The sequence below is a fragment of the Mastigoproctus giganteus genome, chromosome 8, assembly GCF_048544385.1.
Source record: "Mastigoproctus giganteus isolate SK-2022 chromosome 8, ASM4854438v1, whole genome shotgun sequence".
NCBI lineage: Eukaryota > Metazoa > Arthropoda > Arachnida > Uropygi > Thelyphonidae > Mastigoproctus > Mastigoproctus giganteus.
Window position 1 is genome coordinate 101,227,556 of NC_143582.1, and position 27,743 is coordinate 101,255,298.

A 27,743-nucleotide genomic window follows, 5' to 3' on the forward strand; every position below is an offset into this window, starting at 1 on the left:
GTTTTATGCCTAATAAATGTGATGAGTGTAATGAACAACTGTATAGACATACAGAGGGGGGGTGGGGGGTCAGTAAAACATAATGTCTTATAATGGGGAATTTAAATTCCTGGATGTTGAATGGACCTTGTGGGTTGGTTACTTGTACAGTGGAAAAACTTTTCTGGGTTTATTCGATGATTGTGTCTACACCAGCATGTTAGATCAAGATTAGATCAAGACTATTGCTTTCTCTTGTTGCCTCTCATATTAGAGAGGCAACAAGAGAAAGCAATAGTCTTGATCTAATTATCAGTAATGACTCTTCATGCATTAAAAATCTGCAGATAAAAGTCCCACTGCATGGCGGTGATCACGATGTATTGATGTAGGATTTATTTAAAGATGTAACTAGTGTCGGTGGAAAGTGCTTTTGCTTCGATAAAGGTGACTACAGAGGTCTCAGACAGTTTTTATATTGTATGCAGTGGGACCAACTAACGATGTTACGAACAGCAAATTCTAAATGGGAAGTAATCAAGGAAGTAATCAAAGAAGCTACTAGGCTTTTCATACCAACAAAGAAATTTGTTCAAGGCTTAACCTAAACGGATGTCATATGAACTATGGAGACATGTGGCAGAGAAGAAAAGTGCATGAGATGCATATAAATTATCAAGTGATACAGAAACTTATGGTTGATATAAATTAATCTACAATTAAGTCACAGTTAGGCAAGCTAAGGCAGATTATGAGAAATCTCTACAAAAGAATGCAAAGACAAAGAGCATAAATTTCTTTACTTATGTAAACAGTAGACGGAACGGGTTGATTCAGCTGGTCCACTAGATTAACCGTTGATATTTGCTTAGGATCATATTTTGTAATTTTTTTTTTTTTTTTTTTTTTATGTGAACCCCAAACACGAGAGGTATTAGAACCTATAGTACTTAGTACCATGCATGGGTTGGAGGTTGAGAAGACGAATGAAGATATTTGTTGACATTGGACTTGAACTTCTGTAGATCGTAATTTTCAGGAAATACGTATGAAGGAGGCGCCTCCGTAGCCAGGTGGGAAGGAGCAGCAGTGCGTAACACACGCTTCTTGATTAGACCGGGGTTCGAGCCCGTCACCACCAAATACGGAGGATGCGGAAAGGTCAGGGAATGACCACCGCATATTCCCAGAGCAATATGGCCTTAGTTGCTAATGCTCCTAAAAACCAAATAACAAACAAACAAACAAACGTTTGAAGGAAGGTTGTTCCTGAAAATGGCAGTTGAATGAATAAATGAGGAAGATGAAAAGTTGGTTCTGTGGGTTTGAAGTTGGACAGTAAATGGATGTTGGCTGGTGGCGGCATGTGTTCGGACTGTTTTGAAAGAGAGAGCGGGAATTATAGAAGCCAATTCAGAAGAACAGTGCCCGTGGAAGTATCTGTAGAAGAGGCATGCAGCAGAACCAGTACGTCTATGAGAAAGCGAGTGGAGAGACTCTGTTAGAAATGAATCATTTTAACCTAACTGCTCTCTTCTGAATGGAATCAAGAAGCCTGAGAGAGGTTTTGGGGGCACCACCCCAGATGTGGGAACAATATTCCATGGCAGGGCGGATTTGCGATTTATACAGAGTGAGCAGCTGTTTGGAAGAAAAGTAACGCTGAGAGCGAAAGAGAAAACAAAGTTTTTTAGATGCAGAGGAAGCAATATTTGTAATGTGCTTGTGCCAAGAGAGATTAGAAGTCAGGGTAATCCCCAAAAGAGATATATCATTTTGCTTAGAAATCGGAGTGTCACTAAAGATAAGCATTGGAGCAGAAGAATCCTTTTTGCGAGATATAAGACAAGACTGAGGTTTAGAAGGGTTGAAATCAATGGAAAGTGGAATGCAATGTGCTATCATCGGCAAAACTATGGATAAGATTTCCGGTCAATGGAAGAAGGTCATTAATATACAAGAGGAAAAGAGTGGGGGGAAAGAACTGAACCTTGGGGGACACCGGCATTAGTGGAGAAGTTAGAAGACAGAGAGCCATCTACCATCACGCTCAGTGAGCGATCAGAGAGAAAACTGGATAACCAAGTACTAAAAACAGTTGGCAGACCATAAGATGGAAGCTTGTTTAGAAGACCTTTATGCCAAACACGATCAAAAGCCTTTGAGATGTCAAGAGCAACTACTTGTGTTTCACCGAACCTTTCCATTGAATTAGTCCATAAATGGGTGAATCGACATTGATGGAATCCATACTGGCGATCGTTGATCAGACGGAAGGTTTATAGGTAGTTTAAGAGTTGGCAGTTAATTGATTTCTCCATTACTTTAGAAAGAGTAGAAGTAATTGCAATGGGACGATAATTGGATGGGAGGGATTTGTCACCGTTTTTAGGAACTGGCTGAATATGAGCAAATTTCCACCCAGAAGGAAAAACACCTTTGGAATAAGAAAGTGAAAAAAAAAGGTGGCAAAGAATAGGAGTAAGTTCAGGAGCACAGGTTTTGAGAACAAGTGGAGAAATACCATCAGGACCTGGAGCTTTCTTAGCATCAAGATTCATCAAAATTCTTCTGATATCCTTTTGACGGAAGACCACAGTAGGCATTGAATGGAGCGTGTTGGGAATGGTGGGAGGTGTTTTACCAAGATCATTAATACATTAGCTGGAAGAACAATGGGATGCTAGCAGGTCAGCTCTATCCTTGGCTAAAGTGACAACAGAACCATCTGGTTTGGACAGAGGTGGGAGCAGAGATGGGCAAAAGTTGCGGCCAATAGCTTTGGCAAGAGACCAGAATGTTCGGCTACCATTAGGGCAAGAAGCAAGTTTTCTACTCTTAGCCTGTTCAAACTCTAGTTTGGACTGATTAATAACTACTTTACAATTGTTGCGAGCTTTGGTGTAGGCAGAAAATGAAACTGAAGAATTAGAAACAAGCCAATTACGATATGCAACATTCTTCTCTTGGACAGCCTTAGCACATTTATTTGAAAACCAAGGTTTAGACCAAGTTGTGATCTGAAGTGCCTAAAGGACCTCTCACTTCGACCGTGTACTTAGAAGGGTTGTTTGTGAGAAAAAGATCAAGCGTATTGGCTGTATGATTAGGATTGTCCGGTATTCTTATAGGTAAATGAACAATCTGTGCTAGGTCATTAGTAATTGCAAAAGTTTCAGCATCTCGACCTGCTGGGTCGGTGTGACTAGAAAACAGAAGCCAGCTGGAGTTGTGAACATTAAAATCACCAAGGAAAATTACCTCACTGTTAGGAAATTTGGACTGGAGAAAGTGAAGTTGCAAAGAGAGGAAGTCAAAGAGCTCCAAGTGATTAGTGGAGTTGGGAGAACGGTAGAGACAACAGATGAATTTGACACAATGAGGTAGAGAGATTTTAAGCCAGAGAAGATCAAAGAGTGGAGATTCCAAATTGCCAAGTCTCTGACAGGGAATATCAGAACGGAGATATGCACAAGTACCACCTTTGAGGCGAAAGGAATCATACAGCGAATAATTTGGTCAACTGAGATGAGCAGTAGTTGAATCAACCGATAACTGAGATTCTGTCAGAAAAAGTACATGGGGTTTGGCAGACTGCAAGTGGAAATGGACATCGTTGAGATTAGAATTGAGACCACGTATATTTGTGAAATGAATTAGGAAGTGCTTGGGAGGTTTAGATCTTTTCGCAGATAAGCTTGCTCTATTATTTTGACAATTCATGGTGTATTCAATAGTAAGAAAAAGTGGGTGGGACATGCTGTATGAAGTAATGAAATTTTTGGATATGGCGTACATGTGGTAAGAATATTCTCAGATCCTTGACATAACGTGGCCTCGACAATGCTCCCCGCATACACACTACTCGGACTCCCTCCAGTCACTATCTGGCAGAGTAGAGGTAGCAAGATTATACACTAGCTGATCCGGAGGCCTCCTAGAGAGTTACCAATAGGTTCGGTCCGGTGTACTAACTAGCGGCCGGCCTGCGAACACCGTTTTAGAGCTGTACCCTCGAAATGTAAGGAATATTGGATCTCGCCACAACATTCATCATAACCTCAAAATTCATCAATCATACTGCATGATGGAAGAGATAGGGAAGGGTTGACCGGAACTTAGCTCTAGAGACTAAACATGGGTTCCACCACTTCAAGCCTCCAATAAGCAAAGTGGTGGTATTTCACCGGTTGATGAGAGTCATCTACCATCTAGTACTGCCTGTTAACATAGAGGCGCGCCGTTCCTCCATGTGGTGTGGGCGCCACACCTCGACCCCTGCTTACGTTGTTTCATACCTGGGTGGTCCCCCACCATGTACTTGTGCATGGAAGTTATACCCAGGATTACTAACAGTCCCAGCATCGTGAAGGTGCATGCAGAGGATTTGGCTGTCACAGACCGTCCAGACTTTGCCGAAATTGGGTCCACTTGACTTGAGTGTCACCCGAATATCAGTTCCATCAGTGTTTTAGACTCCCAGGTAGCAAGTACAACTTGTCTAGCATATCTGAGAGAATGTCTGTGACAACCTCAAGGACCAATTTTAGGGATGGGAATGCCAGATGTGAGTCAAATTATGGCAGGGAACTGATTTTGTGATAACTGACAGGAAATATGAGGAGAACTTGTTGAAGCTAAATGCAAAAAAGGCACGTGGAGTGGATGGGATATATTAAAGGAGGCAGCAAAAGAGGTATTCTAACCTTAGCCATGATTTTAGAGCATCATTAGATTCAGGAGGGGAGGGTCTCTTGGCCTGGAGATGTGCACATGTTTCCACAGTTCAGGGAGGGAGGATCAAAGGGTGACATGTAATTAGACTTCTCTTCTATTAGCTTGACTTCTCTTTCAGGGAAAAGTAATAGCTCACTGGTTAAAGAAGTAATGCAGGATCATCTAGACAGGAATACGGATATACTGCAGTCACAGCATGGATTTGTTAATGGGCAATCTTGTCTGACCAATCTGATTATATACTATGAAAGAGAAACAGGTGCAAAAAATAATTTGCTGAAACTGTATGCAGAAAAATAAGGAGCAATCTTGTTTGACCTGTCTGCACACTAAATGTGAAAGTGAGAATGACAATGAATGTGCTTCAGATAGGGCTGCTACCTCTCTAACCTTAAAAATGAGGACATTTGGGCTGAAAAATCTGGAATTTTCGGAAACCTTTCTCTATTTTAACAAAACAGCTTACGTTATTTTCAAAAATGCCTAAGCCTTTAATAACTGTTTATTATGATAATAGGGTGGTGATTGTAGTAGTAGTGGCATGTGATGCAAGAAAGCAAGTGTATGAGCTTATGCAGCATCAACCAAAAAAAAAAAAAAAAAACACACCATTCCCTCCAAATGCCTGTCCAGTTCCTCCTTAAATTTATTTAACCTATCAATTTCCACAACAACAGATGGAAGTTTGTTCCAGCAATTAACCACCCACTGGCTAAAGGTAAATTTCTACACATCTATTCTACATCTGTCTTTTCTTAATTTGAATTTACGCCCCCTTAGGTTTGTAATCTGAACAAGTGGAAGGATCCCATCAGAATTCAGCATGCTCAACCCATTCAAGGCATTATACACCTCCATCAGATCATCACGCAGGTGCCTAGTCTCTAGCGACTGCAATTTGCAGAACTTAAACCTCTCTTGGTAAGAGGATCCCTTCATTTCCCTCACCAATCTTGTTGCCCTTCTCTGTACACGCTCAAGGAAATCTACATCCTTCCTAAAATGAGGCCTCCAGACCTGTACGCAGTACTCAAGGCGTGGCCTGACCATTGCCTTATACAGAGGAACAATCAGCTCCTTTTCCCTTCTAGCAAAATTCCTATATATCATTGACAAAACCCCATGACCTGCCCTGGCAGCCTGTCTGCATTGCTCAGAAAACTTCATATCTGACTGCACAATTACTCCCAGGTCTTTTTCATTTTCTACCACCTTAGTGTAGTACCACACAGTTGGTACGTTTCTCTGGGTTTACTTCTACCCATATGCAGTACTTTGCATTTGTCAAGGTTAAACTTCAGTTGCCACTCCTTAGCCCACATGCCCAAATTTTCTAGATCCTGTTGCAGTAGCACACTGCCATTACTGTCATTAACAACTCTGCCAACCTTTGTATCATCTGCAAACTTCGACACTAAACTTGATATACCTTCATCAATATCATTGATAAATAAACAAAACAACAGAGGACCCAACACCGAACCCTGTGGGACTTCACTAATAACATTAGTCCACGAAGAGCAGCACCCATTAATTACCACCCTCTGTCTTCTCCCACTCAACCATCCTTTTATCCATTGTAGCACCATATCCTTAATACCATCCTGCTCCAATTTGTACAATAGTCTTCCATGTGCCACAGTGTCAAAAACTTTCCTGAAATATATGATATCAAAATTATTTTTTGCATCCAATTCCTTTGTAACCACATCATAATATCCTATCAACTTTGTCTGACAAGACTTTCCCTTAACAAACCCATGCTGTGTTTGAATTATTGCTGCAGTCTTGTCTGGATGATCCTGCAATGCATCTTTAACCAGTGACTCCATTAATTTATTCGGAACAGAAGTTAAACTAACTGGCCTGTAATTACTCGTGTCACCCTTCAATCCCCCTTTGTGAATCGGAGATACATTTGCACATCTCCAGTCCGTGGAGACCTCCCCTGACTCCAAGGATGCTCTCATAATTATGGCTAATGGTTTGCTTAGTTGCTTTGCCTCCTCTTTTAATATAACTGGATTGATCCCATCCACCCCAGGTGCCTTTCTTATGTTTAACTTCGACAATTTCTCCTCCACTTTGCTCTCAGTTATTACAAAATCATTGAGCATTCTGATACAATTTGATAACCTTCTGCCATTTTCAAACCTTAATAACTCATGTGTGAATGTAGATGCAAAATACTCATTCAGTTTGTTTGCTATCTGAGCAGGATCATTAACAGTCGAACCATCGATATTAAGTGGACCGATCAGATTCAATCCCTTCCTTTTAGAGTTTATATAAGTAAAGAAATCCTTGCTGTTTTTCTTAGCATCTTTTTCCAAAGATTTCTCGTACTCTGCCTTCGTCTGCCTAATCTCTGACCTGATTACTGACTAGCTTGTATCTGTCATATTGTTCATTGTATTCATTATTTGCCAGTGACTGGGTAATAACACAGTCACTGGCAAAGTAGTAACATGTTAAATATTTTAATTGAATAGTTCCTATCCCTTAAAGGAACAGAATTCTCACTTAACATTCTTATGCGGATTGCTTAATTCATAAAAAATGATAAACAAATTTAATTATGGTATGAATCAAAAAAATACTTATTTTTTTTTCCCTCAGTGTAATTTATTTGCTGTTCTCTACATTTGTTTTCTCTTATATTTTTCTACAGATACAATTTTTCTCTGTAAATCTGTGTTTTTCGATAAATATGAATGGAAATCTTTACAAAAGCATGTCACTGAAATTGAATTTTGTAAGCATTAGTCCCTTAACTGAATTCATTGTAAAAGAATTTCTATCTTTTATCCATCATTGAAACAGTCTTTCAATAAATGCATTATTTGGTGATATGGAAAAGAAAAATTGAGCAAATATTAACAGCTCTGTGAAAAACTCTTCATTCTTACAGTGGCTAAAATAATTAGCCCATCTTATGGAATAGAATGGGTTGAATGGGTTGAGCACGCTGAATTCTGATGGGATCCTTCCACTTGTTCAGATTACGAACCTAAGGGAGCATAAATTCAAATTAAGAAAAGACAGATGTAGATTAGATGTGCGGAAATTGCCTTTAGCCAGCGGGTGGTTAATTGCTGGAACAAAATTCCATCAGTTGTTGTGGAAGTTGATAGGTTGAATAAATTTAAGGAGGAACTGGACAGGCATTTGGAGGGAATGGTGTGATTTTTTTTTTTTTTTGCTGATGCTGCATAAGCTCATACACTTGCTTTCTTGCATCAAATGCCACTTCTACTACTACATTTACTTCTTTCTGACAGAATAACCCTTTACAGAAGCAAGAGCTTGAATTACTTCTATCAAAGAATTGTCATCCCTTTCAATGCTCATTATATGTGAATTGAAGACTGACATTACAGTTTGGTAATGAACAAGAGAAGTTTCACTAAACTCATCTTCAAAGAAAAGTTTTAAAATCTTGGTGAGATTTCTTGAGACAAAAAGAAAGATCTTAGGGCTGGATAAATACTTATCCATTCAATTGCAGGTAGAGAAAGCCAGCGTGTTCTGCTCTGATACAGAAGTTTTTTATAGGTAACCTCTGTAAATTCGCATAATTTTTTAGTTATTCAACACGTACGGTGTAGACACTGAAATAATTTAAAATCTTAAGAACAATGGAGTCAGTATCTACATATCTGCTCTAAACTGGATACAATTATACAGAATGTGGGCAGTGCAGCCCACTCCTGTTAGTGATCGATCAAATAATCTTTGTAAATTTGAAAATACATTATTCCCATTTTATCTCTGCACTCCTCCATATGTGGTGTTACAATTATTTCCACCAAATGCAATATTTTTCTTATTCAGGCCACTTTAACACAAGGTCTCATAAACATAGCCATAAATAGTAGCTGCAGTCTCATCTGACTTGCTATTTAATTCTATTAGCCTAACATTTGAGCCACCATTTATCCAGTCAAAATGATGCACAAGAATAGGGAAAATTTCAGAAATCCATGATTAGTAGCATCAGTGGAAACTCCAAAAAAGTGTACATTCTGCAGGGACTTAACAATTTCTTCATCTGAATTGACTGTTAAGACAGAATTAATTATGTCTTCAGTCCTTGTTTTTGCACAAGATAACCTCCTAGCAATATCTGAATCAAAGCATATCGACTTTAATAATTCCATTGTCCAAGACATCGGTTTATAGCTTTGGTGATGCCACTGTATGAAAGGCAAGGGTTCCTTCAGCAACAAGCCTTGCATTGAGCCTTTTAGGGGCATTTACTAAAAAGTCCTTTACCGTGCTGCAGCATTTTTTGAATCTAATGTTCTTATGTCTTCAATAATTAAAGACCAACAACCAGCCAAGGAATTAAAAATTTTTACTATAAAAATAAAATATATAGAATATAATGAAATACTGTGATACACTATCAGAAGACTAAAATATTACAATAAATTACGATAAAATAAACTACGATAAAATGTTAAAAATATACCGAAGCAATAAAATTATCTAAAATAAACTGGATTAAAAGCGATAAAACCTGACGCTTTCGGAGACTACTGTCTCCTTCTTCAACAGTTTCGAAAGCTTCAGGTTTTATCGCTTTTAATCCAGTTTATTTTAGATAATTTTATTGCTTCGGTATGTTTTTAACGTTTTATCGTAGTTTATTTTATCGTAATTTATTGTAATATTTTAGTCTTCCGATAGTGTATCACAGTATTTTATTATATTCTGTATATTTTATTTTTATAGTAAAAATTTTTAATTCCTTGGCTGGTGTTGGTCTTTAATTATTGCAGTTCTTATGTTTTTCTGAATTCATGTGGATGTTCAAATCACCTGAACCCTTGTTAGCAACTGAGATGTAGCTTTCTGGACCGCAAACGATGCATTCCACCTCCTCATCTACTCCTCCCTTTCGAAAACCTGGATATTTCATCCTCAAATTGTCCATAAACTTGCACTTCCTTTTCGGCATAATGGGCATTCCTGAATTTATGTAAATTAAGGAAGTGTTTTAATTTAAATAGCAGAAATAAAATTGTGCGAAGAAGGGATTTTTTTTTTTAAAAATTTATTGATGTTTTCTCAGAAAAGAGTGTTTCTGAATAATTTTCTAATGCTGATTTCAAAAATGACTTCCAGTTGTTTCCGCCGTGTCAGGTTTCTTCAAAAATCATGAAAGAAAATTTGAAATTTTACAATTTTTTTTAAATTTTGGCAGAATTTGTGTAGTGAAATTATAACAAATTATAACTTTTACCAGACTTTTATAGTTAAATACATGTTTAAAAATTATTAAATGGGCAGTGTGGTAAAAAGTCCATTAAACACTTACCTCTCATTTTAAAAAATGATCTATGATGGGTCAAATTTTCGTTTCTTTGATTTTGTTATAGAACCTTCTGCTTTACAGTTCCTCTTCAGAATCCAGCAGTAGTCAGCTATCATGTTGACATTCCACCTCACCTCATCTCCATGTCTTTAGTCTTTTGGTGAAACTTCTCACCCTGTTCTTCACTAACACTTCCTAGATTTTCTGAGTAGTAGTCAATGTGGCAGTGTAAAAAATGTACCCTGACACTTATGTTACAGCTCTGCTTCTTGAAGTTTGCTAACATATTTTCATTATATTCTTGTAGTCTGAATCCTTATTGTCCCCTAAGAAGTTCTCAACAACAGACCTGAAGCTAATTCATGCCCTTTTTTCACTTTTATTCATATTCATTCCCTCAAAATCTCTGTCTCTTTTCAATTTGCAAATTTGATGTCCAACAAAAATACCTTCTCTTGTGTGATTGATAGGAATTTAGTACAAAGGTAGTTCAAGCAGGGACTTTCCTGTGGTAAAGCTTTCACAAACTGTTTCATCAAGCCCAGTTTGATTTGCAAGGGTGGAAGGAGGACAATTTTGGGATCTACCAGTGGTTCATAAACCACTGATCAAAATCCAGGCAACTTGACATCTCAGTTTGATTCTTTACATCTCAGCGATCTTGACATCCTTGCCCGACTGTCTCACTCACACAAAATGTTTATGTAGCCAGATTGCTGTCGAAGTAATATGTCTATCACTTAAAGTCAGCAGAGACCAATCATGTTCTTCTTAGTTAATATTTGTAAATAACTTCAAGGTCTCATATCTTTCCATCAAATGAACAGAGTGTGAGCTACTGGAATTGACCTATATTTATTTCCATTTGTGGAGCAATATGCCTTTGAGTCATTAAAAAAGACTCTACTGTGCAGAATTGTAACTAATTAAATTGTTCATTAAGTCATTTATATTACTGCAAAAAATCATAGAGGTATCCTCAGAAAATTAGGGGGCTAGTTCTTGTTTTCTGTGTCTGTATCGTGAGAATAACATACCATGTGCTAGAAGATTTTTTGACTTAAGTCTAGAACCAAGGAGTTCTGCAGATTCCTTTAGTAAATTTAAATATCTTACCAGAGCATTGAGTTCACTCAATGCCTCCCAGCATTTAGACTTCAGCTTCATTTTCAGAAGCTTCACTTTCAGCACTCTCTGCTGCTACATTCCCCAATATAATAGGAGGGCATGGAATTAGCTGATTATCTCCATGTGGGATGGGTCTAGTGGCAGATGGAATCTTAGGATGTACAGTGCCATTCCTACTTTTCGCATTGTATCCTTCTACATTAAGTAAGCAAGAGTAGCAGTCATCACAGTGGTTTGTGTACTCCTACCAAATAATGGGAATTGCAAATGGCATAGCCTTCTTTTTGCCATTTTTCCACAATATCAATGCTTCAACACAGGTTTGGCAAACTTTATGTAGAATCCATTGTTTATCTTTTTTTAATTTTGGCATAGATGCGTATAAATTATCAGGTGATACCAGATGCCTATGGTTGATATAAATAATTTGTAATTAAGTTATTAAATTACAAAATAAATAATTTGTAATAAAAATAGTTTGAAATTGTTGAGGATGGACATAATGTCCATCCTCAACAATTTCAAATTTAATCTATCCAATTATATTAAGGGAGGTAGCACAGGAGGTAAGCAAACACTTATAATTATGAGAGCATCCTTGGATTCAGAGGAGGTCCTTATGGACTGGAGAAGTGCGAATATATCCCAATTCATAAAGGTGGATCAAAAGGCAACATGAGTAATAACAGACCTGTTAGCTGAACCAGGGAAAATAATGGAATCACTGGTTAAGGAATTAATGCAGGAACATTTGGATAGGTATGCAAGTATACTGCAATCACATCATGGATTTGTCAAGGGGCAGTCTTGTCTAACCAATCTGATAGGTTACTATAATGCAGTGACCAAGAACTAGATGTAAAAAATAATTTTGATGTCATATTCTTGGATTTCATGAAGGCTTGGTACTGTTGCACATAAAAGGCTGCTGCACAAACTGAAGCAATGTGGCATTAAGGGCAAGTTACTGCTAGGGATAAAGGGATGGCTAAGTATTATCAATGGGCATTGCTCTTTGTGGACTAATGCGATTAGTGGAGTTCCCCAAGGTTCATTGCTGTTTTCAGTATTTATCGATAATATTGATGAAGGTATGTCAGGCTTACTGTCTAAGTTTGCAGATGATACAAAGGTTGGCATGTTGTTTAACGACAGTCATCGGTGTGAATTACTGCAACAAGATTGAAGAAATTGGGTTGATGAACTGAGAAATGGCATTTGAAGTTTAACATTGACAAATGCAAGGTAGATGTGGGCAGCAGTAACCCCAGAGTAATTTGTCAGCTATGTGGTGCTGCACTCAAGTGGTGGAAGTGGTTATCCCTTTGTATAAGACCATGATTAGGCTGCATCTTGAGTCCTGTATACAGGTCTGGATGCCTCACTTTAGGAACTATGTAGTTCTTCTGGAACTGGTGCAGGGAAGGTAACCAGATAGTTGAAGGGAATAAAAGGGTGCTCTTTCCTAGAGAGGCTTCAGTTCTGTTAAGTGCAACTTCTCAAAACCAGGCACCTGTGAGAGATCTGATTGAGGTGTTTAAAGCCTTGAATGGATTGAGTAAGCTGAATGAGTAACCTGTCTGTCAGGGCAAAAGTTTGTGATATTTAGACCAGTTATGATATTTTAATGGCATAAAAGGTGATATTGTGATACATCTTGGTTTCTAGTGATGTTAAGTATGAGCTGTCTGAGGCTTTACTTAATCTTGCAGCATTTGCACAGTTGTCATTTGAAAATATCTGCTGTGAATTAATCATTAATTAATGATTAAAAATATGAATTTCTTCTGCTATCCTAAATACACTCAAACTTTTATTTGAAATGTTTTGGATGTGGCAAGTTATTGTGTACTGGGAATTGTAAATGCAGAGAATTGTAAATATATATTTTGTCCATTTATGTTTTGTCCATTTATTGTTAAGTGTTCATGTTACTTTAATTTTCAATGTCTTGCAAATATATCATGTGCTTATGTGTTTTGAAATTGGTACATCAGCTGATGAATGACAGAGGCAAACATAAAACTAAGAGGAACTATGGAAAGTAGTTCCTCTCAGTTTTATGTTCAATTGTTATATAGATTGCATTTCTTATTACATCTGTAATAATACTGATATTATTATTTTTGATTATAAATAGCTGCTTGCTTCAATTGTTATTATGATTTCTTTATTTCACTATTTATTTGATATATTAAATTAATATGCTCACAAATTTAAGTTTGAAATTTCATGCTCTTATCTGTTTCCTGAAGGGAAAAAATGGAAGAATCTATTAATATATAGTTTATATTTTATGAATATATCTTTGTTTTTCCATTTTCAGCAGAATAAATGGATTTTTTTTTTTTTTGTTTTTTAAAGAGAATGTGTAAAAAAACTATTTTTAAAATATTTAAAATTTATATGAAAAATTAAATGGTCAGGATTAGCAAGTATGAGGTATTGTCAAGAAAAAGCCATGAGTTAGATCTAAATTTGAAAGTGCATGTAATTTTTGTCTTAATACAATAGGTGGGAGTTTATGACGACAGCTATGTCAGTCAATTCCTACTATAGAATATTGTTCTCTCATCTGGGATTGTGCTACCAAAGCATCTCTCAAGCTTCTCGAATCCATTTAAAAGCGGCTAGTTTCTTAAAAAACAAAACCGCCAGTAGACAGGTTGTGTTTTGTTTTTTTTTTTTGCATACTGGTGTGCAAAAAAAAAAAAAAACAAAAAACGGACCAAATGTTTAGTTTGATTTAGTGCACACTGCAAAAGGACAAATTTTTTTTCATTATTTATGTCAGGGATGTCAATTTTTTTTTTTTTATGGTAACTTTTTTTTTGTTTAGCAATTGCGAAAATGATGGCCAAACGCAAGAGTTGTGCTTTAAAATTAAACAAAAACTTGAAATTATTCAAAAGTTTAAAAATGGTGCATTCGTTAAATCTCTAATGAACCATTATAATGTTGGTGACCAAATCACATGTGACGTAAAAAAATAAAGGGAAGCTATTTGATTTAAAATCGACAACGTAAAAAATAAAGGGAAGCATTGTATTGGACACGCAAGTAATACATGTTAGGTTTTTCGTTTTTTTTCCGTGGTTAACCGTGGGGTAAGTGAATCTTTGGATATGGGGGCACAACTGCATTTTGACAAATAGTAGCCTGAAAAGCAGGAGGATGGGATTATTACATTATGTTCTGGGGTCCACATGGGACTTGCAATTACACTGGCTGTGTTAGAACAAAAAATCCAAATGGCATATATTGACTTGCTTGTGCATAATGTTAGGAGTATAGTCATTATAAGAGTATATGTCTTTATTGTCATCAAATGCTGAGTACGCCAATCACTGCTTGATTTTCTGGTTGACCAGACATGACAGGAGGGCAGGATGAGCAATACTTTTAGTTAAGAAGCACAGAGATGTGCTTCTTAACAAAAAAACAAAACCACCAGTAGACAGGTTGTAATATACTGGTATGCAAAATTTAAGGACCAGTCAGGTTTTCATCTGTAGCTTCTCATAGGAGTGGCCTGGATATGAGAAAAGCATACCAAAGGAACCTCGTGAGGTATAGAAATGATGAAGGAAACAACACTGACACAACCATGGAAACAAAACGGTACAAAGGGACTTTATTCAGAAATGGCAACATAGCACTGGTTGCCATTATACAGATGCATCAATGCCAAAGGTGGAACAAAGTGAAGAGAGGTGGTCCTCAGTAGGAGATATGGCCACCCCTAATGTCGATGCAGGTTTTGCACTGCCTTCATAAACACGAATTCGGGGCCAATGGCACCTTGGAACAGACGTACATGGGGAAGGATTACCTCAGTACAGTAGTGTGCACCGGTTACAGTATCGCCTTCCAGTACCTGGAATTGTGTACGTCCATCCTAAGATAATGCCTTTCCAGATAAGAACACCTTGAAGGCCATATTCATCCCTTTCAGTGATGCTTGCGGGGTGATGCCTGTCCATACTTAGAACAATGTTGTTGATAAGTTATTGTGGTTACATCGTCCATTCCTCTTTCAGCGGCATCTTCAGCTGGTGAGCATTTTCTGTTGGGTGTGGATGTGCCGCTAGGCATCTCCCCAGAGTGTCCCATATGTGTTTGATGGGATTTAGATCTGAGGAAATGGGCAGGGGCCAATCCATACGAACAGTGTCCTCACTTTCCAAAAGCATATCAACAGCCGCAGTGTGATGGGGTGTGATGTTATCATTCATAAGCAGGAACTCGGGGCTAATGGCACCTCGGAACAGACGTGCATGGGGAAGGATTACCTCAGTACAGTAGTGTGCACCAGTTACAGTACCGCCTTCCAGTATCTGGAGTTGTATATGTCCATCCAAGATAACGCCTCCCCACACGAGAACACCTCGACCGCCATATCGATCCCTTTCAGTGATGCTTGCGGGGTGTGATACCATGTGCCAACCTCTCGCCAGATTAGTTGACATCCAGAATCCCTGCCGAGATTGAATCTGCTCTCATCAGTAAAGAGTATCTTAAGTAAAAACTTTGTGGTTGTAACCTTTAGAAATAGTATTGGTCCTTAAGTTTTTCACACCAGTGTATTAACACTGAGAAAGCAAAAGTGAGAGTTGGCTACTGTTATAGTCCAAATGACTGTAACGAGTATAATGAACAACTATACAGACAAATAGTAGGGCATAAAAAAAATAAATTTAAATTTCATTTTATTGTTAATTTAAATTAAAATGTCTTATCAAGGTAGATTTTAACTTTACATGGATCAGTTGGAACTGGTTGTTGGCATCTCACTTTGTAGCAAAGGATTTATTGATTTTCTAGATGACTTTAGAAAATATGAAGTCATAGTACTGACCTTATACATTTGTATTTTCTAATCAGATAAGAAAAAAAAATATTAGAAACAAAAGTCTTATTCAAAAATATATTTCATAGTTACTGGTTACTGCACAGTGCAAAGAAAGAAGCCAACTGAAACTGAAAAGTTATCATAGTAATGAGTGGTTTAATGTGCATCGTTTTGTAAAGGTTCTTTTTTTTTTTTTTATTCTAAGCTTTTCCATTAAAAATTATGAACGGTGGTCCTCAAAAGTGAGGAGAAATACTAAACACACTGTTGTATTTCTAATAGATACTTATAAGTTTTATTGGTTTTGGTTTTTAGGAGCATTAGCAACTAAGGCCATATTGCTCCGGGATATGCGGTGGTCATTCCCTGACCTTTCCACATCCTCCGTATTTGGTGGTGACGGGCTCGAACCCCGGTCTAATCAAGAAGCGTGTGCTACGCACTGCTGCTCCTTCCCACCTGGCTACGGAGGCACCATTGGTTTTGGTGTATATAATATAAAAACATGCTGCCTAATGGACAAGATTAAAGTACACATTATCATCCTTAATATCCATTGTGAATGAAGTTAAAAGATTTAACACTTTCTATATATATGTATTTTTTTAAAGACAAAAGATGTAGTAGCTTTCAAGGATCCACCCATTTCTCTCTGATCTGTTTCACTTGCTTTTGAACTCACTCCTCAGAGTTCTTTGCAATTTTACCTAATGGTACTTGTCTCTCCACATCTCTGGAAAAAGACACAGTTTGGCTCTACCTGCTGTCGTCCAAGAAGTACCCATATGAACCAACCACTTAACTAGTCTCTTCATACTATTTGTAGTGTTCTTTTTTACCTCTTCTGTTCAACTATCTTTTGTGTTTTTTCAAATTCTCTTTGTAAGCTTTTGAGGCCCATCCACTATTTCTTTTGGTTATCTGCTACTGCTGCCGCTACTTTTTTGGGTCAATTTATTTATTTTTAAGAATCTTACTAATTTTCCTCTCTTGATGAGATTTCATTTATGTGACATACCTGTTCCTGCATTCCATCAGAAATTCAGTTTGTAGAACCTGTTCTACTATTAGTTCTGATGTAAATGAGTTGTCAGGCATGAGAGTGGTGTAAAACACTGAGTAGACCATGGTTCAAGCCTGTGATTGCTAAAAACAATTAACGATTGTATTAATGATTTACTCAACTCTTTTGACATGGTGATCATGCTGTAGTATAAACAAGAATATATCTTTTTAATGGACTGTGTGCTTTTCATACAGTTCCATTAATTCTTCTTTTAATGGTGTATAAAGATGTTTTTGATAAAAAAAAAAAAAAAAAGATATAATGTAGTACCATTCACTACCTGACATCACTAGCTGTATGGTGGTTCACCCAGAAAGATTACTTGGTAACTTTGAAGCTTTCATCTGTCATCACAAGGAAGCATTTGAGGAAGATTAGTTGTTACTGGTTTAGTTGTCTTATGTGAAATCAAGTGACTGGTATAGGTTTTCAAACATTATGCTCGTGTAATAAATTTGCTTATCCTTGGAGTATTATATGTTATTAACCCTTTCATGGGTGAGATTTCTGAATATGTATGGATTGTGTGTAGGAAATTTCCAGTGTCATAGGTTTCTTTTTATGGGAGTTTCTCATGCAATTTTGAAATTAACATTTAAATTAAGTGTTTGTATGTAAATGCTTTTAAATTTTATCTTTTTATTTTATTCTCCAGAATTAAAATCAAATTGTCAAAAATCATACCTGAATTTGAAAAAAAAAAAAAATCATAAAACATTTCTAAAATCAATTCCTAAAAATTATTTTTTTTTTTTGATCCAGTAATATCCTGTTCATCAATTCCTGTATCAGTTTGATTTGATTTTATCAACTTCTTGACCTGAATCCCAGAGAATTTCTTCAATTTCAGTTTTTATAAATCTAATTAGACAGTTTCTGTCATAACAGGTGCACTCTCCTCCTCCAGTTTTCAAAGCAGTTATCATGTTAACTATTATAAAGTGTTTCTACAATTCAGTTGGAAATGAATGGTAGCAAGGGCTTGAAAATTTGAGACAAATACATGGAAAAATTTGAGAGTTCTTTAACACATACATTGTTCTAAGTGGACTTGGAGACGTGATCTACATATGTATAAGGGGGGTGTTAAAAAGTTTGTACCCTTACCTAGAAATAATAGCCCTAAGAAAGGTGAAACTTCACAGGAACGTTAATCCTTTTCTATGTACTCTCCACGTATAGTAACACATTTCTCCCATCTAACGATCAGTTGTTTAATGCCTTGATCATAAAAGTCCACACTTTTTGCCCGAAACCATGATTCCACTTCATTGATGACTTCCTAAGACAATTAAAAGCAGCATCCATGCAATGGTTTTTTCATTTCTCGAAACAAGAAGTCTTGACTGTGCTTGGGCAGGAGAATAGAGTGGGTGCTGTAGTAGTTCAAAGCTGCACAGGGCAACAAAGTGGTGGCACCGGCTTCTGTCAGCAATCTTGTAACCCATTGTGCGGAGACCTTAGACATGTGCAAATGGTCATGTAAAATGCTGTGGGCAGACAACTAATTCCCACTGCATTTGCGATGAAATGAATTGTCACTCAGCACCAGCTGCCCAACCTTTGCAACTGTTGTTGATGGCCTTCCTTCTCTTGGCTCGTCAAGGACACTTGTACGACCGCACTGGAACTCCCGGTTCCACTTTTTTACAGTGTCATAGGATGGACAATTGCCCATACACAGCTTTCATTTCTTCGTCAATTTCCTGAGCTTTCTTGCCTTGCAAATGCAGGAACCTAATCGCTGCTCGATACTCCACTTTATCAACCATAGTGTCCTTCCTCAGATTCCGGGCTCCACCTCTGGTGTACGATCACCTACTGGAATGAAATTTTACATGTTAGTTATTGAATATGTAGACAACTTATATTAAAAATGGCATATTCCTGCTGATATTTTATCTCTAGGTCAGGGTATGAAAGTTTTGATAATCCCACATATTCCTTCAAGGGTTAATTGAAGTTTTCTCTTAATTGAAACAACCCAAAGAGTACATCTTGTTTAGACTTGGGATTAAAGAAATAGCTGATTAAAGAAATAAATCACTGCCTATTATTGACTATAGGTAGTGATTAATTTAAGTTGATAGTTATGATGTGAACATAATTTAAACTTCTTATCGCTATTAAATTTTTATTTAATAAATGAATACATTTGTCTGTCATTCACTTGTGGCTTAAATTAATAAAGAACTAGCTATGGACTGAATCTGTTTTAGGAAGTCCTCGTATTAGATGAAGCAGATCGCTTACTTGATCTTGGATTTGAAGAAAGGTAAGAATTTTAAAATCCATTCTTGTTGTAGAATATTTTAACATTATACGTGGCATAATCATAAAATAATGAGACTTTATGATAAACATATGAAACTTTGTTTATTTGACATACATTTATATGCCAGTGAATTTTATCTTCCATTCAGTGATTTGCTTCTGCATTCATTCATTTTTCTTCTTTAGTAGTATTAGTAGTGGCATGTGATGCAAGAAAGCAAATGTATGAGCTTATGCAGCATCAGCCAAAAAAAAAAAAAATCACACCATTCCCTCCAAATGCCTGTCCAGTTCCTCCTTAAATTTATTCAACTTATCAACTTCCACAACGACAGATGGAAGTTTGTTCCAGCAATTAACCACCCGCTGGTTAAAGGCAAATTTCCGCACATCTATTCTACAGCTGTCCTTTCTTAATTTGAATTTATGCCCCCTTAGGTTCGTAATCTGAACAAGTGGAAGGATCCCATCAGAATTCAGCGTGCTGAACCCATTCAAGGCCTTATACACCTCAATCAGATCACCGCGCAGGTGCCTAGTCTCCAGCCACTGCAATTTGCAGAACTTAAGCCTCTCTTGATAAGAGGATCCCTTCATTCCCCTCACCAATCTTGTTGCCCTTCTCTGTACACGCTCAAGTAAATCTACATCTTTCCTAAAATGAGGCCTCCAGACCTGTACGCAGTACTCAGGGCGTGGCCTGACCATTGCCTTATACAGAGGGATAATCACCTCCTTTTCCCTGCTAGCAAAATTCCTATATATCATTGACAAAACCCCATGACCTGCCCTGGCAGCCTGTCTGCATTGTTCAGAAAACTTCATATCTGCCTGCACAATTACTCCCAGGTCTTTTTCATTTTCTACCACCTTAAGTGTAGTACCACACAGTTGGTACGTTTCTCTGGGGTTACTTCTACCCATATGCAGTACTTTGCACTTGTCAAGGTTAAACTTCAGTTGCCACTTCTTAGCCCATCTGGCCAAATTTTCTAGATCCTGTTGCAGTAGCACACTGCCATTACTGTCATTAACAACCCTGCCAACCTTTGTATCATCTGCAAACTTCGACACTAAGCCTGATATACCTTCATCAATATCATTGATAAATATACAAAACAACAGTGGACCCAACACAAACCCTGTGGGACTCCACTAATAACATTAGTCCAAGAAAAGCAGCACCCATTGATTACCACCCTCTGTCTTGCACTTAACTATCCTTTTATCCATTGTAGCAACTTACCCTTAATACCATTCTGCTCCAATTTGTACAATAGTCTTCCATGCCCAACAGTGTCAAAAGCTTTCCTGAAATCCTTTAGTTATATCTTTAGTTATACTATAGTCCTAATGACTCTAATGAGTACAACGAACAATTGTACAGAGAAATAGTGAACCAGTAAATCAGAATGTCTTATAATGGGGGATTTTAACTTCTCAGATATTGTCTGAAACTTGTGGGTTGGTAACTTGCACACTAGCAAGACTTTTGTGGACACGAGAGGCAACCAGAGATGGTAAGATCATCAACGTCATCAACGTCTACAACGTCATCAACCTTTGCCAGGGCAAAGGTTGATGACGTTGTAGAGCGAATATCATCTTTTAAGGGCACAAAAGGTGATATAGTTGTACACGTTGGCACTAATAATATTAAGAGTAGGAGACCGGCAGAATTACTTAACAAGTACAGGTCACTGTTGAACAAAAGCCGAGAATTAGGGTTGAATTTGAAAGTGTCTGCAATTCTGCCCAGACACGATAGGAGGGAGTATATGATGAGAGCCTTGTCGATCAATTCGGCCCTGGAAAGATTGTGCAAGGCTCAAGGGGTAGAATTTTTTTCAGCCTGGACTGTACTTGTTAACAGGAGAGATTGCTTCTACAGGGATGGGATACACTTAAATAGAAAGGGTGCAAGAATATTTGCTGATGCTATCGAGGCAGTGTTAGGTGGGTCGGAAAACTGCTAGCTTGGGGGGAGACAAAGAACAATAGATTGACAGTAGCCACTGGCAGAGGTGAAAGAGATTCTTGCACTGCTTCTATTAGAATGAGCAGAAGCCTGAAAAACAAGATGCATGGTATTTCAGAGACTGCTGGGAGCCATTGTGGTACAAGTAAACACATGGGTTGTGTTAGGGTAGCTAAGAATAGAAACAGGTGCAGGTATACTTGCGTGTACACCAATGCTAGGAGTTTAGTAAATAAATTTGATGAATTTGAGGTATTGCTCAAAACATCGAAGGCAGATATTGTTGGGATATCAGAGACGTGGTGTCACACAGATATAAGGGATGCGGAACTGCAATTTGGGGAGTACAACGTCTACAGAAAGGATAGACAGGATAGGAAGGGGGGAGGTGTTATGCTATTAGTTAAGAAACACATAAAAACCAAGGAAGTGAAGCCAGTCGACATCGCTGGACAGTGCAGTGTGGAGTCAGTTTGGTGTGACATAAACATTGGGAGATCAAAATTGAGAGTAGGAGTGTGCTATAGGCCTAATGACTCTGATGAGTATAATAAGTAACTGTACAGGGAAATAGAGTGGGCCAGTAAATCAGAGTGTCTTATAATGGGAGATTTTAATTTCCCAGATATTGACTGGAATTTGGGGGCTGGATACTCACACACTAGCAGGGCTTTTGTGGATTTATTGGATGATTGTTTTCTACATCAGCATGTTCGGGAGGCAACTAGAGGGAGTAATACTCTTGATTTGATTATCAGCAGTGATTCTTCATGCATTAAGAATCTGCAGATAAATGAACCACTAGGTGGCAGTGATCACAGTGTGCTGAAGTGGGATTTACTCAAAGAGGTAACTACCATTAGGGGTAAAGGGAAGGGTTATTGCTTCCGTAAAGGCGACTACGATGGACTGAGACAGTATTTAAATTCTATACAGTGGGACCAACTGATGATGTTACCAACAGCAAATTCAAAATGGGAAGCATTCAAAGAACTTATCTTGGAAGCTACTAGGCTTTACATACCAACTAAGAAATATTGTTCAAGGTTTAGGCCAAAATGGATGTCAGATGAACTAATGAGGCATATGGCAGAGAAGAAAAATGCATGGGATACTTACAAATTAACACATGACACAGAAGCCTATGATAGATACAAGTTGATATGCAACCAAGTTACAAAGGAGGTTAGGCAGGCGAAGGCAGATTACGAGAAATCCTTGGCAAGGGATGCAAAGAAAAACAGCAAAGAGTTCTTTACTTATGTAAACTCTAGAAGGAAAGGGAGGAATCAGATTGGTCCACTTGATATTGATGGGTCAAGTGTTGATGATCCTGCTCAGGTGGCTAACAAACTAAATGAATATTTTGCATCGACATTCACACATGAGGAGTTATTCAGCGAGGGGAATGCCAGAGGTGTATTCAACTCTAGCAGTAAGTTACAGAATCTTGAAATAACTGGGAGTAAAGTGGAGGAGAAACTGTTGAAGATAAACACAAGAAAGGCACCCGGGGTGGATGGGTCTATCCAGTTATATTAAAGGAGGCAGCAAAGGAAGTAAGCAAACCCTTAGCCATAATTATGAGAGCTTCCTTGGACTCAGGGGAGGTACCCATAGACTGGAAATGTGCAAATGTGACCCCAATTCACAAAGGAGGATCAAAGGCTGACACAAGTAATTATAGACCTGTGAGCTTCACTTCTGTTCCAGGAAAATTAATGGAGGCACTGGTTAAAGACGTACTGCAGGATCATTTAGACAAGACTTCAGTTATAGCTCAGACACAGCATGGTTTTGTTAAGGGGAAGTCTTGCCTGACCAACTTGATTGGATACTATGATGCAGTCACAAAAGAACTGGATGCAGGGAATAACTTTGATATTATATACTTGGATCTTAGAAAGGCTTTTGATACTGTTGCACATGGAAGACTGCTACACAAATTGGAGCAGTGTGGCACTGGAGGCAAATTGCTGCTATGGATAAAGGGGTGGTTGAGGGGGAGAAGACAGAGAGTGGTAATCAATGGACACTGCTCATCGTGGACTGATGTTATTAGTGGAGTCCCTCAGGGCTCAGTGTTGGGTCCATTATTGTTTTCTGTATTTATAAATGATATTGATGATGGTATATCGGGATTAATGTATATCGGGATTAATGTCCAAGTTTGCAGACGATACAAAGGTTGGCAGGGTTGTCAAGGACACTACTGACACTATGCTTCTGCAACAGGATCTGGAAAGGTTGAGCAGATGGGCTGAGAGGTGGCAAATGAAGTCTAACATTGACAAATGTAAAGTACTACATATGGGAAACAGCAACCCCAGAGCAACGTATCAACTCTATGGTACAACACTGACAGTGGTAGAGAATGAAAGGGACTTGGAGGTGGTTGTGCAGGCAGATATGAAGTTCTCTGAGCAGTGCACACGGGCTGCAAGAGTAGCTCATGGAGTATTGTCAATGATATACAGGAATTTTTCCAGCAGGGATAAGGAGGTAATTATTCCATTGTATAAGGCGATGGTCAGGCCACACCTAGAGTATTAGCATTAGCATTAGTAGAGGCATTTGATGCAAGAAAGCAAGCTTATGCAGCATCAGCCAAAAAAAAAAAAAAAAAAAAACCCACTTCCACTTCACCCCTCTGTTCGTTCAAAATACCTGTCCAGCTGAGCCTTAAACTTATTTAGGCTATCAACCTCCACCACAAGGGATGGAAGTCTGTTCCACCAACCAACCACCCACCCGCTGGCTAAAGGCAAATTTCCGCACGTCTATCCTACATCTGTCTTTCCTCAATTTGAATTTATGCCCTCTCAGGTGATTTTTCTGAGCTAGAGGAAGAATCCCATCAGCATTGAGCATGCTTAAACCATTCAAGGCTTTATACACCTCTATCAGATCACCTCGCCGGTGCCTAGTCTCCAGACACTGTAATTTGCAAAACTTAAGCCTTTCTTCGTAAGAGCACCCCTTTGTTCCATTCACTAATCTTGTTGCCATTCTCTGTACTCGTTCCAGCAGCTCTACATCCTTCTTGAAATGAGGCCTCCAGACCTCTAGGTGTGGCCTGACCATCGCCTTATACAATGGAATAATCACCTCCTTATCCCTGCTGGAAAAATTCCTGTATATCATTGACAATACTCCATGAGCTACTCTTGCAGCCCTTCTGCACTGCTCAGAGAACTTCATATCTGCCTGCACAACCACCCCCAAGTCCCTTTCATTCTCTACCACTGTCAGTGTAGTACCACAGAGTTGATACGTTGCTCTGGGGTTGCTGTTTCCCATGTGTATTACTTTACATTTATCAATGTTAAACTTCATTTGCCACCTCTCAGCCCATCTGCTCAACCTTTCCAGATCCTGTTGCAGCAGCATAGTGTCAGTAGTGTCCTTGACAACCCTGCCAACCTTTGTATCGTCTCCAAACTTGGACATTAAGCCCGATATACCATCATCAATATCATTTATAAATACAGAAAACAATAATGGACCCAACACTGAGCCCTGAGGGACTCCACTAATAACATCAGTCCACGATGAGCAGTGTCTTTTAATATAACTGGATAGATCCCATCCACCCCGGGTGCCTTTCTTGTGTTTATCTTCAACAGTTTCTCCTCCACTTTACTCCCAGTTATTTCAAGATTCTGTAGCTTACTGGTAGAGTTGAATACACCTCTGGCATTCCCCTCGCTGAATAACTCCTCATGTGTGAATGTCGATGTAAAATATTCATTTAGTTTGTTAGCTACGTGAGCAGGATCATCAACACTTGACCCATCAATATCAAGTGGACCAATCTGATTCACCCCCTTCCTTCTAGAGTTTACATAAGTAAAGAACTATTTGCTGTTTTTCTTTGCATCCCTTGCCAAGTATTTCTCGTAATCTGCCTTCGCCTGCCTAACCTCCTTTGTAACTTGGTTGCATATCAACTTGTATCTATCATAGGCTTCTGTGTCATGTGTTAATTTGTATGTATCCCATGCATTTTTCATCTCTGCCATATGCCTCATTAGTTCATCCGACATCCATTTTGGCCTAAACCTTGAACAATATTTCTTAGTTGGTATGTAAAGCCTAGTAGCTTCCAAGATAAGTTCTTTGAATGCTTCCCATTTTGAATTTGCTGTTGGTAACATCATCAGTTGGTCCCACTGTATAGAATTTAAATACTGTCTCAGTCCATCGTAGTCGCCTTTACGGAAGCAATGACCCTTCCCTTTACCCCTAATGGTAGTTACCTCTTTGAGTAAATCCCACTTCAGCACACTGTGATTACTGCCACCTAGTGGTTACTTTATTTGCGATTCTTAATGCATGAAGAATCACACTGATAATCAAATCAAGAGTATTACTCCCTCTAGTTGCCTCACGAACATGCTGATGTAGAAAACAATCATCCAATAAATCCACAAAAGTCCTGCTAGTGTGTGAGTAACCAGCCCCCAAATTCCAGTCAATATCTGGGAAATTAAAATCTCCCATTATAAGACACTCTGATTTACTGGCCCACTATTTCCCTGTACAGTTCCTTATTATACTCATCAGAGTCATTAGGCCTATAGCACACTCCTACTCTCAATTTTGATCTCCCAATGTTTATGTCACACCAAACTGACTCCACACTGCACTGTCCAGCGATGTCGACTGGCTTCACTTCCTTGGTTTTTATGTGTTTCTTAACTAATAACATAACCCCTCCTCCCTTCCTATCCTGTCTATCCTTTCTGTAGACGTTGTACTCCCCAAATTGCAGTTCTGCATCCCTTATATCTGTGCGACACCAAGTCTCTGATATCCCGACAATATCTGCCTTCGATGTTTTGAGCAATACCTCAAATTCATCAAATTTATTTACTAAACTCCTAGCATTGGTGTACACGCAAGTATACCTGCACCTGTTTCTATTCTTAGCTACCCTAACACAACCCATGTGTTTACTTGTACCGCAATGGCTCCCAGCAGTCTCTGAAATACCATGCATCTTGTTTTTCAGGCTTCTGCTCATTCTAATAGAAGCAGTGCAAGAATCTCTTTCACCTCTGCCAGTGGCTACTGTCAATCTATTGGTCTATGTCTCCCCCCAAGCTAGCAGTTTTCCGACCCACCTAACACTGCCTCGATAGCATCAGCAAATATTCTTGCACCCTTTCTATTTAAGTGTATCCCATCCCTGTAGAAGCAATCTCTCCTGTTAACAAGTACAGTCCAGGCTGAAAAAAATTCTACCCCTTGAGCCTTGCACAATCTTTCCAGGGCCGAATTGATCGACAAGGCTCTCATCATATACTCCCTCCTATCGTGTCTGGGCAGAATTGCAGACACTTTCAAATTCAACCCTAATTCTCGGCTTTTGTTCAACAGTGACCTGTACTTGTTAAGTAATTCTGCCGGTCTCCTACTCTTAATATTATTAGTGCCAACGTGTACAACTATATCACCTTTTGTGCCCTTAAAAGATGATATTCGCTCTACAACGTCATCAACCTTTGCCCCTGGCAGACATACCCTGGTCCTGTTCCACCTATCTTTTTTACAAAGCATGTTCCCCGTTTCCCTGACAATAGAGTCACCAACAACTACTAGTTCCTTCGGGACCAGCGCATTCTGCCTTAGGGGTTGTCTCTGTGTCACGCGATGCCCAAGTGCAAGCTCTGGCGTTGATGTGGGCAGCTGAGAGCTTGATGGGCCCCTCAATTTAGTTTCTTCGAGGGCATCCACCCTGTCCTTCAAGCTCTCAGATAGGCCCACAAGAACGCCGAGTTGTTGCCTGATATCGATACACTCCTTGCATCGCGCACACACAAAGACATCCCCCTTGGCAGTATCATGTCCCGTACCCGATTGCTCTGCAAACATCAAGCAAACAGTGCATTTTATAAGGCTGTGAGTCAGAGGACAACTGCCCCCCCTCAGTTCTGCTCTGAGCCACAGCACTTCCATTAGCTTGAGCCTTTTGCTTTGCTGCTCTGGTCTGAGTCATGATTCTATTAATTTATTAATTAATTTTGTTATGTTATTAATTATATTACGTTTGTAATCTAAGTCGTTATATGTATTTATTTAAACGTACAATTTAACTGCTAACGAAGTTCAACTAACGCTATCTAGTACGGTATCACAATGGCGGGAAAGTTACTAACGGTAACGGTAGTTACGAACACGTGGAAACCCTTACCGATACTTTTACAAGGCCGAGTAAAGAATAAATACACTAAATTAATCAAAAAATCACAAAATAATGTTATACTACTAAATTTAAATCAAAAGTTTTAGAAAAACAATAATTTCAAATCAATAAATAAGAAAAATCCACTTAGCGGCTTTGAACACGACCGTCACTAGTAGCCTCGTCAGCAGACTCCCGAGTACTGTATACAGGTCTGGAGGC

The 27,743-nt window shown here is 38.5% G+C and overlaps 1 protein-coding gene across 4 annotated transcripts in view; it reads left to right on the forward strand.

Moving 5' to 3' along the window:
- Nucleotides 1-27,743, forward strand: part of LOC150081741 (ATP-dependent RNA helicase DDX55) — a 596,429-nt gene that overhangs the window by 148,840 nt on the left and 419,846 nt on the right. For all 4 annotated transcript variants that reach the window (XR_016547250.1, XR_016547251.1, XM_090378843.1 and 1 more), the window contains one exon: nt 19,302-19,357. Coding sequence is in view for 2 of the 4 variants with exons in the window: in XM_090378843.1 (XP_090234969.1) it covers nt 19,302-19,357 (56 nt within the window). In the remaining 2 variants the exon portion in view is untranslated. The remainder of the gene's footprint in view (nt 1-19,301; nt 19,358-27,743) is intronic.